General features: G+C 36.3%; 1 protein-coding gene across 2 annotated transcripts in view; it reads left to right on the forward strand.

The window, feature by feature from the left end:
• The window catches only part of LOC122536447 (receptor-type guanylate cyclase Gyc76C-like), a 106,926-nt gene that overhangs the window by 43,456 nt on the left and 47,566 nt on the right, over positions 1–15,904 (forward strand). For both annotated transcript variants that reach the window (XM_043668822.1, XM_043668823.1), the window contains exon 4: positions 5,845–6,042. In XM_043668822.1, the coding sequence (XP_043524757.1) occupies positions 5,845–6,042 (198 nt within the window). The remainder of the gene's footprint in view (positions 1–5,844; positions 6,043–15,904) is intronic.

Consider the following 15,904-nt stretch of genomic DNA (forward strand, 5'->3'; position numbering starts at 1 on the left):
CGGAACTCCTGCCAATTGAATTTATTGAAACACAAGCGTGTACTATTGAGTGAAGGAAACTATTAATGTCTGACTAAGTGAATTTCTACCGTCTGAATCTACTTGTACAAACGTGACTGAATCTACTTATGCAAACATGAATCCCTATTACACGAATTTGATTTATTTGAACGAAGTTTCAGTTGATGTCGACTGAATCTACTTATGCGAGTAACTAATTATTATATAAATGAAACGGTTGATGGTTTCACTCTTATCGAGTGAATTTTTATTTATTTATACGAAAGTGATATCTTTGGGAACGTCAGTTTCTATCATGTAAAAGAATTTCAGTTGATACATGAATATGAATTTTAATATGAATCCTAATTATGTAAATTGCTTGTTTTTTGATTAATTCTTTTATTTATTTAAACAAAATTTTAGCTTGTTAATTATTTGAATTCCTGTCGTCTAAATTTACTTATTCGAATATATGTCCTTTGTCTTTGCCCCACTGATATTTTCTTCTAAAAAAAAAAAAAAGAAAAGAACAAATAAGAAGAGAAAAATAATATTCCAACATCTTCAACTTCCAGAACTGTATCCAATTTTGTGACAAAAGTTGCTTTCGCAGAACTTATTAATATTCATTAAACAATAAATCAAGATGTAATTCAATTGCTGTAATATCTGCCATATTAGACTTCATTACTAAACATTACTATTATAGACACTAAATTACTGTAGGTGATCATTGGGACGATCGCCATAGGAACAAACTGTTTATGTTCCGGGAAGAGGTTTGTGCCTGGGAAGGGGAATGTTTGATCGGACGACAATCCGACAGTCGAATAAAGACTTTCGGGAAGGAAATACCTCACGCCTCGAATTCTTCACCATTTATCCATTACATTACTAACGTAATTTGTCATCTGAGAATTTAAAAAGTCAAACAAGTATCGTTTTCGTTCTACGAACTCTTGCTATATGTATAATGACAAATAATTGTCCAACGAGATCAAATAAATCACTTCAAAGTCGACATATAAACAAAATATATGATCATTTAACTCAGTCGGTTGAGTTTTTACGATATTTAAATTAGTGGTTAGATATTCATAACTACGTACAATATTACCATTGAATTTCTATTTTTTTTGTTTTTTTTTTGTCTCTTTTTTTCTGAGTGCACGCGACGAATCATGGCAAAGTCGTTCTTACCGACCCTGATGGTTGGCATTCGGTCGTCCACAGCCTTCCACGACCGGACGCCCTTCAATTACTCGAAAATAAGCTGATTGGTGAAACCCTGCCAGTGGCAACAACGCGAGTGTACACTGTCTGCGAATATTGTTTCATGCTCAGACAGCTTTTCACAGAACAGAGTCCTCTGATCTCACGCTTTTTTAATGGGACTGATATAAATGTTTGTCTCTTCGTTGTCAGCCAATTTTCTGGTCTCGTAAATACAGCGTGGCTCTACATTCGTAAATCCTTTGTTTAACATATACGAGCCCCTCGGAAGACACATAGATCAACTTCAATATTTGTTAATTGCCATTTTGTTTCAATTTAATTTTAACTTTCTTTGAATTGCGAATTTAATAAAACTAAATTCAGTTGAAACTTAATAAAACTTCGTTCTATTTGATTTGATCTTGGTTCGAATTTATTTTAAAGACTCGCTCAATTTTAAGAGACTATGTCAAAATTTTGTTATTATCTACAAACGTTTGTAAATTTGTATAAAATATTTTTTAATTTTCGTATCCCAAAAAATTGTTACGTAATATGGAAACCTTGAGAGATAAAGTCTGTTTTAATTTTAATTTCAACTTCATTTCAACTGAACTTCAATCTGATTTAATCTCAATTTTAATTTACTTTGCAATTAATCAGTTGTTTCATTTTCATTTAGCTTCATTATATTTGATTTGAGCGTATTTTTAGTTATTTCAATTTGCGATTAATAGTCGATTCTCCAAAAATAAATTACTTAGTTACATTAAGTCGATTCATCGCAAAAGAAAATTCCAAGGTGAATAGGTGAATTTAAGCAATAAGATATTCGCAGTTAAATGTCAATTAATTATCAACTTGATCATTCACTGAATTGAAACAAAATTTTTTTCAATTTCAATCGTGTTGTCTATTAATGATCAATCGCGATCAGGATGACGAATGTCAACTTTCACCAGCAGTTGCAGAAAAAGAGGAAAAAGAGTGGGAGACACTTATTATACACATTCCGCGGGGCGAATTCGGCGGTCGTTAGGGCAGGTGCAAAGCCAGGAATGCGAACCATCCAACGGGAAGAGCAATGATTTTTTATAGCGTCGCTCTTCAGAACCGCTTTAACGGTTACTTCTCTCTGGTTTTGGAACGAAGCTGCACGAAAACTCATGAATTTCACACGTAAATAGGGATAAACATTCGAGAACACCTCGTTTCTTTCACCAGAAACGACGAAAAGTTGCCGATATTTTAAATTATTATAACTTCGTAAGGAAAAAGTCATATAACGATTCAGTTGGTTTTATTTTGGTATCAGTTTCATTTTAAATATTGAACTTTTTTTTTATCGCTAGATCTATCGTCGTCTGGAATATTTAACTCTCCTTCTTACAATAATCTCTTGGAACTTGTTACATAATTTCTGTTTTCTTTTGCCATTTTTATTGATCTCTGAATATTAACATTAAGCGATACATCCCTAACGTTACGATGATTCTTTGAAACTTGCTGCGCAAATATGTTAAACTTTGTACATTATGATTAGATGACGGAATGTTTAAAAAGCAAATTTCAATTGTCGTGGAAAACATTTTTTAATGTTTTCAGAGGTGTTCGAATTTTCATAATTTTCACAATTTTCAAGGATGAAATTGTCATCCTTACTTTCCCACCTGCTGCGTATTACAAAAGAAATAAACTCGAGACAATCAAAGTCGATCATGACTTTCAACACAATTAAGACCATCAAAGTCTTTCGAAACTTTCAGGGCGCGAAACTTAGCGAGGCTTTCAGCAGCATTAAGCTTCAATCAACAGCAGCTTCAAAGCGTCAAACGTACAGATTCGAAAATGTCTGAAAATCCCATCATTGCGCTCGATATAGAAAATCATCGTCGATTTTCTAATTTCACTAGATTTTCTAATACCACGCGTTTCGATTGCTTTCGTTGTGTAACCGACGTATGCGTGTACGTAATTGATCACATCGCGTTCTTAGCTCGTTCCAAGAACAATGCCGCGAGATGCGTGCGTGCAATTAAGCCATCGACTGCCGATACTCCCACCATGTGACTGAACCGATCTGCAAGTGTCGACAGAACTAACGCGATTGCTGTGACCGTCGCCACGGGCTATGTGGTCATTGCCTACGCAGAATTTGAAAAAAAATTCAACGATGGAGAAATACTGGCGTGGATGATTGGTTGGATTTTCTTAGAACTTCGAGGAAATTAATCGACGTGCTCTTTTCTGTTAATTGTTCCTTAGAACGGCGGAAATGTTTCGAAGCTTTTAGTCATCGATGGTGTTGTAAAATTTGATTGAGAAAATTCGAATCAAGTTCGAGTCTTTAGAATTCTGCTCTCCCGTTAGCTTGAAGCGTTTATCACGCGTTTGGTGTGTATATTTTATTTGTACAATTTAAATTCTTTGTGTTCGGCGGTTCACGAAAATATTCGAGCGCTTGTTGAAAAACTTTGGTATTATATTATATTATAAAACATTTTGAATTTTCATTGTTGACGAATGATTATGTTGATTAAGAGAAAGAAAACGAATTTAAAAGTGTGTGTAGGAATGACAGAATATTTATTCTAAAATGTATATTGGTGTACAACATAGACAGCTTTAAACCTGTTCATTCACTGTTGAATCAGCTTATATCAGAAATAAATATGAAACTTGAAAAGAACGTCATTCGTCAGTCGTCGAAACTATGCAAATTGCTAGTTGTAAGTGTCTAATTATTTATGCACGTAGAGGTAAATTTTGACTTGTGGAGGTCAGGCTTTTTTTTTCTCTAAATCCCAGTTCTAGAGATAAAAAGCACATTAACAAATCTACGGCAAAAAAAAATTCAAGAACAGAAGCTTATTTAGCTTTGTCAAGCCTTCAGCAGAAAAATCTGAGGTAACGAAGAAAAGTTTCATCTCTCATGAAACCTCTCGAATTCCAAAGGAATTTTTATCAAAAGTACGTGAAATCGAACAACAGTAGTGCACGAAAAGAATTTGTCGATCGATACCTATATAAGTTTTGACTCGACGACGCTGCTATAGCACTAGCAACTACCTGGAAAAAGTATTGTTTGTTTGAATTCGAGATTTGCATAATAAGGCAGCGCACACGCCGGCCTCGTACACGGCATAAACGCGAGCCGGATGCGAGCGTAAGAGTGTCGGAGGAATGCTCGCGAAGAACCGGGACACATCGCGCGGCTAACATTACGAATTGAACTTTAATCGACGTTCCTGCCGGGCAGAAATTTATTCCAACGCGAAGGGAATACCATCGAAAGTCAAGAGCCGAGGAAAATCGACCCGCGCGCGTATTATGGAACGCTGTAACTAACGAAAGTCAAAATAACGTATGATAACCATATGATATAGTGACTTTCTCGCTATTAGGCACAATGGATTTTATTAATAGTTATACATGCTGTTGAAGAGATTATTATTCTTCTGTATATTTATTTACAGTGAAGAAGATTGCAGGGAAATGATAGAAACATTTTTATTTATTTTTTCTTTTTTTTATTTAGTAACGTCAGTTCATTATTAACTAAGGTTAGAATAGAAGGATTTCAACGCAATTGAAAATTATTGTACAGATTTGTTGAGTGCAAAGATTTAAACCTCGTAAAAATAATATTCTAGAACTTGTCATTGTTCAAATTACCTACATTTATGAAAATGTGTCATTTATTTTAAGATTACAATAAAATTTAATAGACCAGATACACATTGGAAACTTATTTTAAGATTACAATAAAATTTAATAGACCAGATACACATTGGAAATCATTATTCCAAATCAATTACCATATCGTTGATACATTGTCGTGCATTATTCGATTCTGATCTCGTGATTTGTACATCATGGTCACAATATCTATCATCGTTGGTACGAGAGTGAATATTTACGACAGCGGTTATGGTAACGCAATTAGTTTCATTAAATCAGTCGAGCTGGGGCATTACTGGAAACAATTAAGTAGGCTAAGTATGCTAACCCACGGTTCGCAATGATCGCTATCCCGTGACATCGTTTAATTATTGTAATTCAATAAGATGGTAGGCCTCGTAATACGTTGCATAAAGCTTGCGGTGATTACGTAAAACAACCATAACTTTATACGCTCCGTCGTTGTAGTTTCGATAGTGTGGTTGTGGCTTGAAACAATTAAAGATTCGATGCAACAATTTTTCATTGGATCTTTGTGTCAGATAAATTTACGTGTTTTCGGTGAAATTAGGAAAATATGATATAATATGTAATAGAATAAAATTGTACATATATAATGGAAATTAATAAAATTATATGTAATATAATTTTACAATACTAGAAACATTTAATATCAAAATTTGGATAAATTAAAACAAAAGATACGTACCTCGTACAACTGTGTATCACACGAAACTAACTTAATTAATGTTGTTCGACATTGTAACGAGTATCGATCCTTTTAAAATATTTTCAAGAATTAATTCAAAACCCAAACAAAAAATGTAATGTAAAATTAATGGACAGTGTACTGAGTTCTAATAATACTCCAATAATTACTTTAATATTTAGCTAGAAAAAAAAATTCGAAATTTCGACTAATCAGCTGTTGAATTTTCATTTCAGATCAACAGTGACCCGAACATATTGCCAAACGTAAAGCTGGTAATGCGATGGAGCGACACGAGGGGAGAAACCGTGGAAGCCACCAAGGCAATGATCGATATGATCTGCGACGGGGTTGCAGCCTTCTTTGGACCAGAAGGCTCGTGCTACGTTGAAGCCATAGTCGCTCAGTCCCGCAACATACCCATGATTAGTTATGTAAGTACTTTTAACGCTATTTAAGACAACGCTTGCACTGCACGTTGTCTCGACGAAACTGGATTTTCGCTCGACGATTCGTTGATCCCACGCTTTGTCTAGACAGCAGTCGTTTCGATAACTCAGCTCTTTTGTGTGTATGTATGTGTGTGTGTGTGTGTGTTACGTTTACTCGAACAGGTCAATATTCGTTGTGTATTACATTGACAAAAAAGTTTAATCAGGAACAAATCATACGTCGAATTATTCGTCGGATTTCACGTTAGATATTCAGTGTATCGAGATAGCCCTTAATCATTGAATTAGCACCACAACGTCTTACGAATTTTTAGCAGAAATTGTATATAATTTAATAAAAAGTTTTATTAACTAGTATAATTATTACGATCCTAATTCAATAAGGGGATGTACTTGAGAAACTGATATATATGCAGATGTAAGATAACTCTAGAAGAAGACTGAGGTTTTAAAAAAGGTTACAATTTCTATAATTACAACAGAGTTGTCACTTTCGCATTCTACAACTCGAATCTTCAAACGTTAACAAATTTTATAATACTGTCCCACAAAAAGTTTAGAAAATTAATATTAAAAAATTGGACATTTTATATGTTGAAAAAGCGAAATCTATCAGTGCTCGATTAAGTTTCAATTACATTCACAATTCAGAAAAATTATATTTCCTCGTACGAAAACCAGTTTCGTCTGCACACTTTATTCTTAGCTCTTCTCAGCCTTCTAAAATTATTCCTCGTCTATTATTTGTCTATGAAATATCCAATGCCGAAATAACTCGACGATCTTAAAAATAGCAGGAGTCGTTTTAAAATTACCTCAGCGTCCCCTCAACGCTACAACTCTCAGACCAAAAGCTCGTAAGAGAAATTTCTTTTACAGAAATTTACAACACTGACTTTCAGAAATTTTTGATAAAACGCTGATTACATCGGTGATGCTGAGTATATATAATTTATATCTTAATCTTTCCGATACAAAATACTTTAGTTGCTGGTAATTTTAGTCGTGGGCTATTTGCCAATTTTTAATTTTAATCTCTAAACCGAGACGAAGACAAGTTAATTCGTCCCTAATTTCTTAAATATAATTTATTCATAGATTAATATTTATTTATTTATTTATTTATTTATTTATTTACAGATTAATTTAAATAAAAATGTCAAATTTATAATGTTCCGTGAAAATCTAGATTTACATCAGTAGATTTTTAAAAGTTTGAACGATCATCTATGAAATAAGAGAACTTGTGTTGTCTTTATTGTATTACAAATTCCCCCCCATTGCAATCTTATCTGATACAACATTCACACTTTAGTCATCGATAGTTACTTCTTAGTTATAATAGTTAGATAGTAGAATGTTAACATCATTCGACCCGATCGCTAGACTGTGGATTTTTATGCAAATAAAACAAAAAAATAAAAAATACCTTTACCTTCTAAATGTGTTATACGGACTATATACACGCACTATATTTTGAGTTTATTTACACACACTTTCTCGCCATTCTGTACAATTGTTGATTTTTAAATCTCCTACAAAACGCACGGAAATCCACCGATCCTGTGGGAGTCTCGTTCGTCCAAAAGCGTGAGAACGCAGCTGAGAGAGTAATTGTAACGGGGTTGTAAAGGCGAGGAGGAAGGTAGCGTCGAAGTTGTCGAAGAGGTAGAGGCGGCGGCCAAAGGTGGTTAACGAAGAACGCGGGGGAGGCGGATGTTCGTCGACAAATTGAACACCCGCGGCGTGACAATATAATTACGGGCTGCTTCCGCGCGCGGCTGTGTGCGTTTCAGAGCTTTCCGTTCGTGCGACGCTAGGAACACGCGATGCCCGCGCTTCGGGGCTTCGATCGGCGGGGCCGCCTGAAAAATTAGCATCGTGCCTTCCTCCTGGGACCCTCCGCCATGCTTCCTCGTCCTGTTTCTCCTTTTGCAGCGTGCAACGATCGCCTTCACGCCGAAACATTCTTGCAAATGAGAGTGTTAATAGTGCCGGTAGACGTGAAAGGTATCGGCAATTTTAATGTATCGGATCGTCTTTATTTTAGAGTTTTAATCAGTGTAGATCTTTTAGTTTTTCAATATCAACTGCGATTCCCTCGCTTAAAGTATTGTAGTAGAGGAATTTATTTTTGGTTAGATATACTGTCATTGTATAGTATATATCTAACCAAAAAATACTAAATGAAATAGAAATTTAGTGAAAGAGTATCTAAATTTTTGCCCGGTAACATTATAATATTATAATATAATATACTACACTTAAATATACTTATATAAAAATATATTTATATATATTGTAATGTATACTATATAAACCAATGTATTGAAATAAGATCGAATCGGATTCATAGCGCAATTCCATCCGACTTTAAGTTACACCCCGCCTATTAACAATCTAGTAGGAATTCCATCATTATTTCGCTTCACAGTCTCAAACGGAGCTCATCTCACGCTTAAGTGGATAGTACTTAAGATCGAGCTAGGTTAGTCCTCGGTTGAGCCTTGAACTATCGCTATCGAAGCTATCTTGGGTCCAAGTTATCTCGAGCCCGAGATAACTTAAACCCCGTGGATTAACCTAGGTCCGAGGCACGTAACGCAGAACAGGATCTAGAAACGCATCGATCACCAGGCGAACCGAATCGAACCGGTTATACCCGATCGGGATGGACACAAAGCGCGTGCATTCGATTCGGTGCCCCGATGTCGAAGCATTCTCTCGTGTCTTCCTACTTCGAATCGCCTTCATCACAGTCTCGTTCGCGGGTTTTCGACCAGGCACGAGCTCACGATTCGCTTAAATCACCTTGACTCGGTGCTATTCTAAGCTCCAACAAGTCGTAAGATTGGACCCGCGATCCTGGTTAGAACACTTCCAAGCGAATGATAAATGGACGATAGTTCTCTGTCTTGTAAAATTGTGAAATTGTAGCGCGTACCATTTGGGATTAAACGGGGTGATAACCAGCGGGGAGATATTAACGCTACGCGATTGTTGGACTATTAGAGACCAATAAATTATGAGGATTGTTATGATAAGTGTTTATTTAGTATAGACTTCACTCGATGGCTAAATAGCTAATTTAATTTTAATTTTACTTAATTCTTTGTGTGTTTAGTCCGTACCAAAGTATTGTACAAATAATAATTGGAAATAATTGGTTTACTTATTAGACAGAGCTTCAAATTTAGTATCACGATATATATTTAAAGATATATGCAGTCTTAATTTGTTATGTGCTCCTCATTCGGTATTAAATTTTTAGACATCCAAAGGATTAACTGAGAAGAAAGGTATGTACTAAATAATTAACTTAAATACATAACTGTACAATTATTTTCATGGATTAACTATTGGTATCGAAAATATGAGGATCATATAATAAATCTAACTCGGTGGTTAAATGACTGAAAGTATTTTACATATTTTAATATGTTATTTAAAAGGAAAAAACGACTTGCTATGTATGAATATACTTGAGCTTTTAACACGTTGACTGCCACGTGATTAATATTAATTTAACCCGGGATTACCCACGTGAGGGTCTAGTCGCCGGGATGTACCTGCGCTAGACCCCCAGGTGGGTAATCCCGGGTTAATATTAACATTTAATATATTGAGTTTACATAATTATTAATTTTTTTTATTTTTATATATCTAAAATGGTGACTTAAGAAATAAGTCAACATACAAGACTATATTCCTATACTCCAAATTATAATTTGTAATAAATTCTTAACGTAGAAGAGAAGAAAGAAGAAACAATTAATCGGTATTCAGTCATAGTGTATCCAGTCATTATTAATTCCTCTTATTACGACGTACATATATGTAATCCTCTATGATCTTACGATAACATATATTCAGAATGATCTTAATAATCATTATTGAAGCCTATTTTTTCAGTGTCGTAGGTCCAGTTTTTCAATGACATTCTAGATTAGATGAAGAGTTTATTTCCCAGTTTCTTTGCGATCGCAAGAAATGATACATATAATGCGAGTCTATTACGTACTCTATAGTAATGAAAAAAATGTTAATCGCTACATTAATAATTAACTTGGATAGATAAAAATGGAACATTGGTATACACTGGCGTCACGATGATGCCATGGTTCAAGGTGGTACTCTTCTAATTCTAGAACTCCTGGTAGAAGAGGAAGTCTTCTAACCTATAAAATTATTTGCCGAAACATTTCGACTGACTTTATCCTGAAACGAGACACGGGTGTCACGCTAAAACTATTTAAATCCAATAAAACTTGAAACCAATTTCCAAACATGAATAGTTCTAATAGATCTTAACTATCTTAAATGTGAAGAGTCGTCTTAAGCACGCAACAACTATTAATATAATGATCGTTTACTATAAATATTTTTGTTACCTCTGCACAAATTTTCAGAGTAGTTAAAAATTTTGATGTTTCACATGATTAATTTATTTTGATGCATTTGCGAAAGGTGTCGATAAATGTACGAATACTTTCACGAGTATTACACGCATTTGAAATTTCATATTCAAAGATTCTCATTCGTCGTGTTGACAATGAAGTTGAATTGAACGGAGTATGCGGTCGTGATTTAGAAAATTACGTAACGATCCGAAACTCGGTAGTTGTCGGCAGAGTTTTTATTTCCGCAGTGATCGAAAAATCCGCGATCGAGGATTATTTATGGATGAAGCGTGTGCTTGGAAACGAGCGGCGCGTCCGCCTGTAGCAATTTATAAAAACACATGTCACGGATCCGCGTCTATTTTTAACCGGCCGATCGCTTAACTCGTCTGCTTTTACGCCTCGTTAATCGTCTGGTATCGTCCTCAGACCAATGGGTTTTTCGAGGAATTCGCCACTCGGAAAGTAGCACGTTGAATCGAATCGATTTCTGGATCCTATCTCTCGGGTAATATCCCAATCTCCGTTCCGATTAACCTCTCAGATTCGTTCGAGATACACGTGTACGTGGAATTTAATGTTCCTTTGTCATCATAGACAAACAATCTTGGATTTAGTCTAATAAAATTGTGCCTGTAATCGTGAAATTGTTGCAAGAAAGTAAGAAAACTATGACCTGAGTAGAAATGGTTGATTATGAATATACCGTGGAGCTTTAAACAGGAAATAAGTATAAAAGTAATGGACAGAATTTAAATAATTTAAAAAAATAGAATTCTGTCAGAAAATTATTCTATTTTAGATACTTTATTATATATTATATATATAATATGTCTAAAGTGTTTAAAATAGAATATATTATATATTTTTATTATGTTCATCGTGCGCAATTAATTTATCGAGGGATTGAAACACGCTCAAGGCTAAAAAGAAATCTTCTCCCGTTGCTACTGTAAACCTCCACTTTGAGATGAAATTTTTTTGCAAGTCTTTCGAGTCAGGTTACGCGTTTACGAACCGAGTAAAAAGCAACTGAATCTTCGAGCGGCTCGTGAATTTTCGTGAAAGTGTCCTCGATATCTCCTCCGTCGACGAAAGACCGAATAATCCACGGAAAAGTCGACACAGCAAATGTGCAGCCGTTCACGTGCATTCCAAGGATGAGAATATCCTCAGAATGGAAAATTTTCAGAATCTCGCGTTATGACGCGTGGTCTCTTCTCGCGAATTTAAATTTAATCCACGCAACGCGATTACGCGACGCCTTGAATTAACAAGCTACGGAGTAGCCACGATGGCGACGAAGAAAAATATAATTGTTGCGAAAGAGGTAGACAGTCGTAATTGTTAGAGACAGTGATCGATAGGCGTTGCTCTTCGTTAATTTTCGGGCACTATGCAAATTCAAGTGCAAACGAGATGGATAGAATCATTAATCATTTCATTAATCGTTTCATTAATCATTACTTATTCGAGTAATCTATCAGTTTCTATGAGTTTCGTTATTTACTATTACTATACTTTATATGTTTTGCTATTTACACGCATTAAGCTTGTGTTTTCCATTGCATCAGAACTATGTCTTTTCTATTCTTTATTCTTTATTTCTGTAATGTTCAGTGATGAACGATTATTTGTGAAAAAATCATTTGTAACACAAATCATATTTGTAAAAATAGTTCTGATATTGCATCTTATAGGTATCCAATATATTGGTCGGTTATTCGAGGCATTAAGAGCAATTTTTTTTCCTTTTCTGCACGTGAGTCTACAGTGTATTTAATTTATTCCAGTAAATTGCATTAATCATACAAAGATGGAGAAAATCGGTCGTTACACAAAATTTATTGTGCTCGCGTCTATTTTAAACGGTGAATTGCGGTTTTCTCTTAACGTATCATTTGCATACGATTACAGTATAAATTAAACGTCGCAACTTTTACTACGTATTATCATCTTGCATTAAAAGAAATTTCCATTAACGACTGGGATTAAGTTGTCCCTATTATCTTTTTAACTATATTAGTACTATAAAACTAATCAGTATCGATTTTTATAAAAAATTTTTATTTTTAAGGATTTCAAAAATATAAGGTTTCGCCTTTACTAAAATAAAAAGTAAACGAGAAGACACATGATTGCGAAACAAATTAACGATAAAAAAAAAATAACTCTTCGTTCTTCATTCTTCTAAAATTATTTATTTATCCACAATAAAGTTCAATGTCTCTTTCTCAGAATTGAAACCTAGCGATTCTTACTTGTTCGCAATTAACTTGAAGCACCACGCTATAGAACCGCAACGACGAGATGAAGCCTGCGTCGAAGAAACGGTTTCGAGAAAAACACGTCGGCTTTCTCGCGAACGAATTGCGTCGTTGGCGGAAATGTATCGCGACACACGACGATCACGTGGAAAAATAAATGTGCAACCTCGAAAGTGAAGAACGAATGTTTGTTTGTATCCTTGTTGTTTCGCAAAGACACGTTCTTCACTCAAGCGAAGAAGCAAAAACTTCAACCCATCCTCGTGTAAATAGCTCCTCTATTGCATCGTAAATTTCCATTCTTTAAAAACTTTGATTTCTTCCAGCGCCGGTATAATCATCGATGCTTCTGACGATAGTAATGAAAATCTTGCCCGTTTAATCTCTTGCGCTGGAATAAGAATTTTTTGCCCCAAATTGCAACATTTTCTCAGTTTCAAGTACATTTATGTATAACCCAGGCAGAACAAATAATAAATTTATTACTTCTCAATCATTTCTATCCAGCGATATCATACCGACGAGTTCAAAAGAAAAGGAAAGCGACGAATTATTGTATACGATTCGGTCACTCGTTATGGTCCGCGGACCAATTGCCAGCGCAAGGGGTTAACGCCGCCGCCACCGTGCTTCTTTCATCGTCGATTCGATCGTAGATCGCGAGCTCGCGCGATGGACGAGCCACTCTCGTACGAATATAAGGAGAACCATACCAGGCTCTCGTTACTTTCACCTAGTTTCACTCGTTAGCGGGCCGTACGGGATCGGCCGCGAGGGGAGGGACTCTTTCTCTCTTTCGCGCCAGCGAGCGCGCCTCGTTCAATTTCATCGAGGCTCGCGCGTTTTCCTTCCGCCGGATGTTTACCGGCGCTCGCGTGCTTCGAGCTTCCGTCGGCTTATTTTCTGCCCGGCGGCCAAGTATCCGCCGCGTCGCGTAGCTATTTCTGGAGCCGTGGCAGCGCGAAAAAACGTGCCGCTCCCACGCGACGACGCTTTGCGCGAACGCGTCTCGCTTTTAAAAAACTGCCGCTTCTGCATGACACATGGACGCGCCATTGATCTTTCTCACCTACTGCAACTCCTTGTCCCTTTTACCTCGCCGTTTTTATTCGGCAGCCTCTTCTTCATGGATTGAAAAGTCACGTGATTATTGTAAGCGGTTGATTGTAGGTAGGATTTAAGTTTCAATAAGCAAATTTTATTTTACTTTGAATTTAATTTTCGCGAGTATCGATCTTCTGAAAATAGATGACGGACGGGTGAAATTTTGTGAACAAGCGAAACATCATTTTTTGGAATGTTCACTATGCAATTGATTCAACAATAATGATAATTAAAAAGGCAGGTTTGAATGCTATACACATTATAGTTAATATTATTAATATTATAAACAGTTGCTGATGGGACGGATGGAATAAGTTCGGTATTTCATTCAAAATGAATTGAAACTTCGATGGTTGAAAAGAATCTAACTCCACTGCTTAAAAATTACCTTGCGCTAGTTAGATAATTGAGTAAATGCATGCAATTTAGCGTCAGAAAAGTAGTTCTTCCATTATCCGAAAATTCCACTAATTGAAACACTTTCGCCTCGTTATTAGTTCGGATATAGAAGGCTGAACTGTTTTATTATTTAAACAAGCTTCCTGTTATTAGGCTTAAAGTCTAAGATTATACCATTCTCTTACTATTAATTCACGTGATAGTTTCGCCAATTATCACGCCGTTTAAAAACTCTCTTTCCAAGCGTACATCGTTCGAAAATTACAAGAGGACGTGAAACCAAACACGGAACCAAAACCGAAATTACAAAACAAATTACACACTTGACTCAACTCGAATAATTCCTAAATCTTGTCCTACTGTTATTGAAATAAAGCCTGAATTTAGAAGAGAAGTAAGGCGGTCTGAAAATTCTATTAATCAAGCTAATTCTATTAATCAAGCTAATTCTGTCTTCGATTCGAGCGCAGGAGATTTTACCGCAGATAGATTAAAACAAATGGGACTGATGGAACTACAAATAAATCGATGGACACAGTCAGAGAAACGGAACACGATCGGCAAGTTAGATCATTAAGCTCTCAAGAGCGTAATTGGTAACCGGCATTCTTCTCTCGGTTAGAAGATACGCGAACACTGTGACTAATCAATTCATTATCCACTTTTCTCCTCGTTCACGTATCACCGTAGCGAAATACCACGTGCCCGTATCAAAGCCAGCCGCGACTTATCAACGGCCCATCGCCCGCGCAACCGATCGATCTCCACATTCCCGGGTCTGCGGCTGGAATCTTAAAGATCATACCCTGCATAGTTGCGTTTCTCTAGCAGTCTAGAGTCTGAACGGAAAGACCAACGCACAACCGCCGGCTAATTCAAGAATCCCCCGAGCTCTGAACTGTCTTCGAGCGCATTCCTGCATACGAAGCAGAGCCGATACAATGAAAGAAAACACAAATCGTCGAGAGTCCTGCACGTCTGTTCGTCGAAACGCGAAAGCTTCACACAGGTGGACCCCGTGCTGCAGGTTAACGTAGACCACCCTGTGTACAGCGAGCGTCTAGCCATTTAAAATAGTCGGATAGCCGTAGGTGGAGGCTCGCTGCGCAACAACCCGCGTACTAGAGATAGGATCGAGTACCTCACAAGTAGGTTCGAACGTCTGCAGTCGTTTGAACTCGAGTCCACTTTGTGAGTAGACCGCGAATTTTCGTATTTTCGTGAACAGAGCTAAAGAAACTGTGTATGCAACACGTGGGGATGATTAGATCTGATGATTAGATTATAATTTGTTCAACTATAAATATTGTTTCTTGGATTTTCTGGAGTAAAAATTTGGAGTTAGTATATGTATTATATGTTTCATAGGGATGCACGAGCATCAGTAAAATGTGAATATTTTCATTTCGGAAGTTCACGTGTATACTGTCGAGTTAGATAGAGAGTTGCTTTAAATGCTAGTAAATGTTACAATGATGTTACGGCAAGCTCGCACGGTGAACGTTGGTTGCTGCCCGCTTCGCTCGTCGCTCTCTCGTCGTGCCTTTTACAGCCTCCGGAGAGATGTTTTATGAGAATGAATGAGACGTTATGTGGAATAAATACTTTTATTTCTCAACTAATACAAAGTGACTGAATTGAGTGAGTGAATGAGTGACCGACGCGGAATCACTC

Source organism: Frieseomelitta varia, unplaced genomic scaffold (genome assembly GCF_011392965.1).
Source record: "Frieseomelitta varia isolate USP_RPSP 00005682 unplaced genomic scaffold, Fvar_1.2 scaffold_835, whole genome shotgun sequence".
In the NCBI taxonomy this organism is placed as follows: Eukaryota; Metazoa; Arthropoda; class Insecta; order Hymenoptera; family Apidae; genus Frieseomelitta; species Frieseomelitta varia.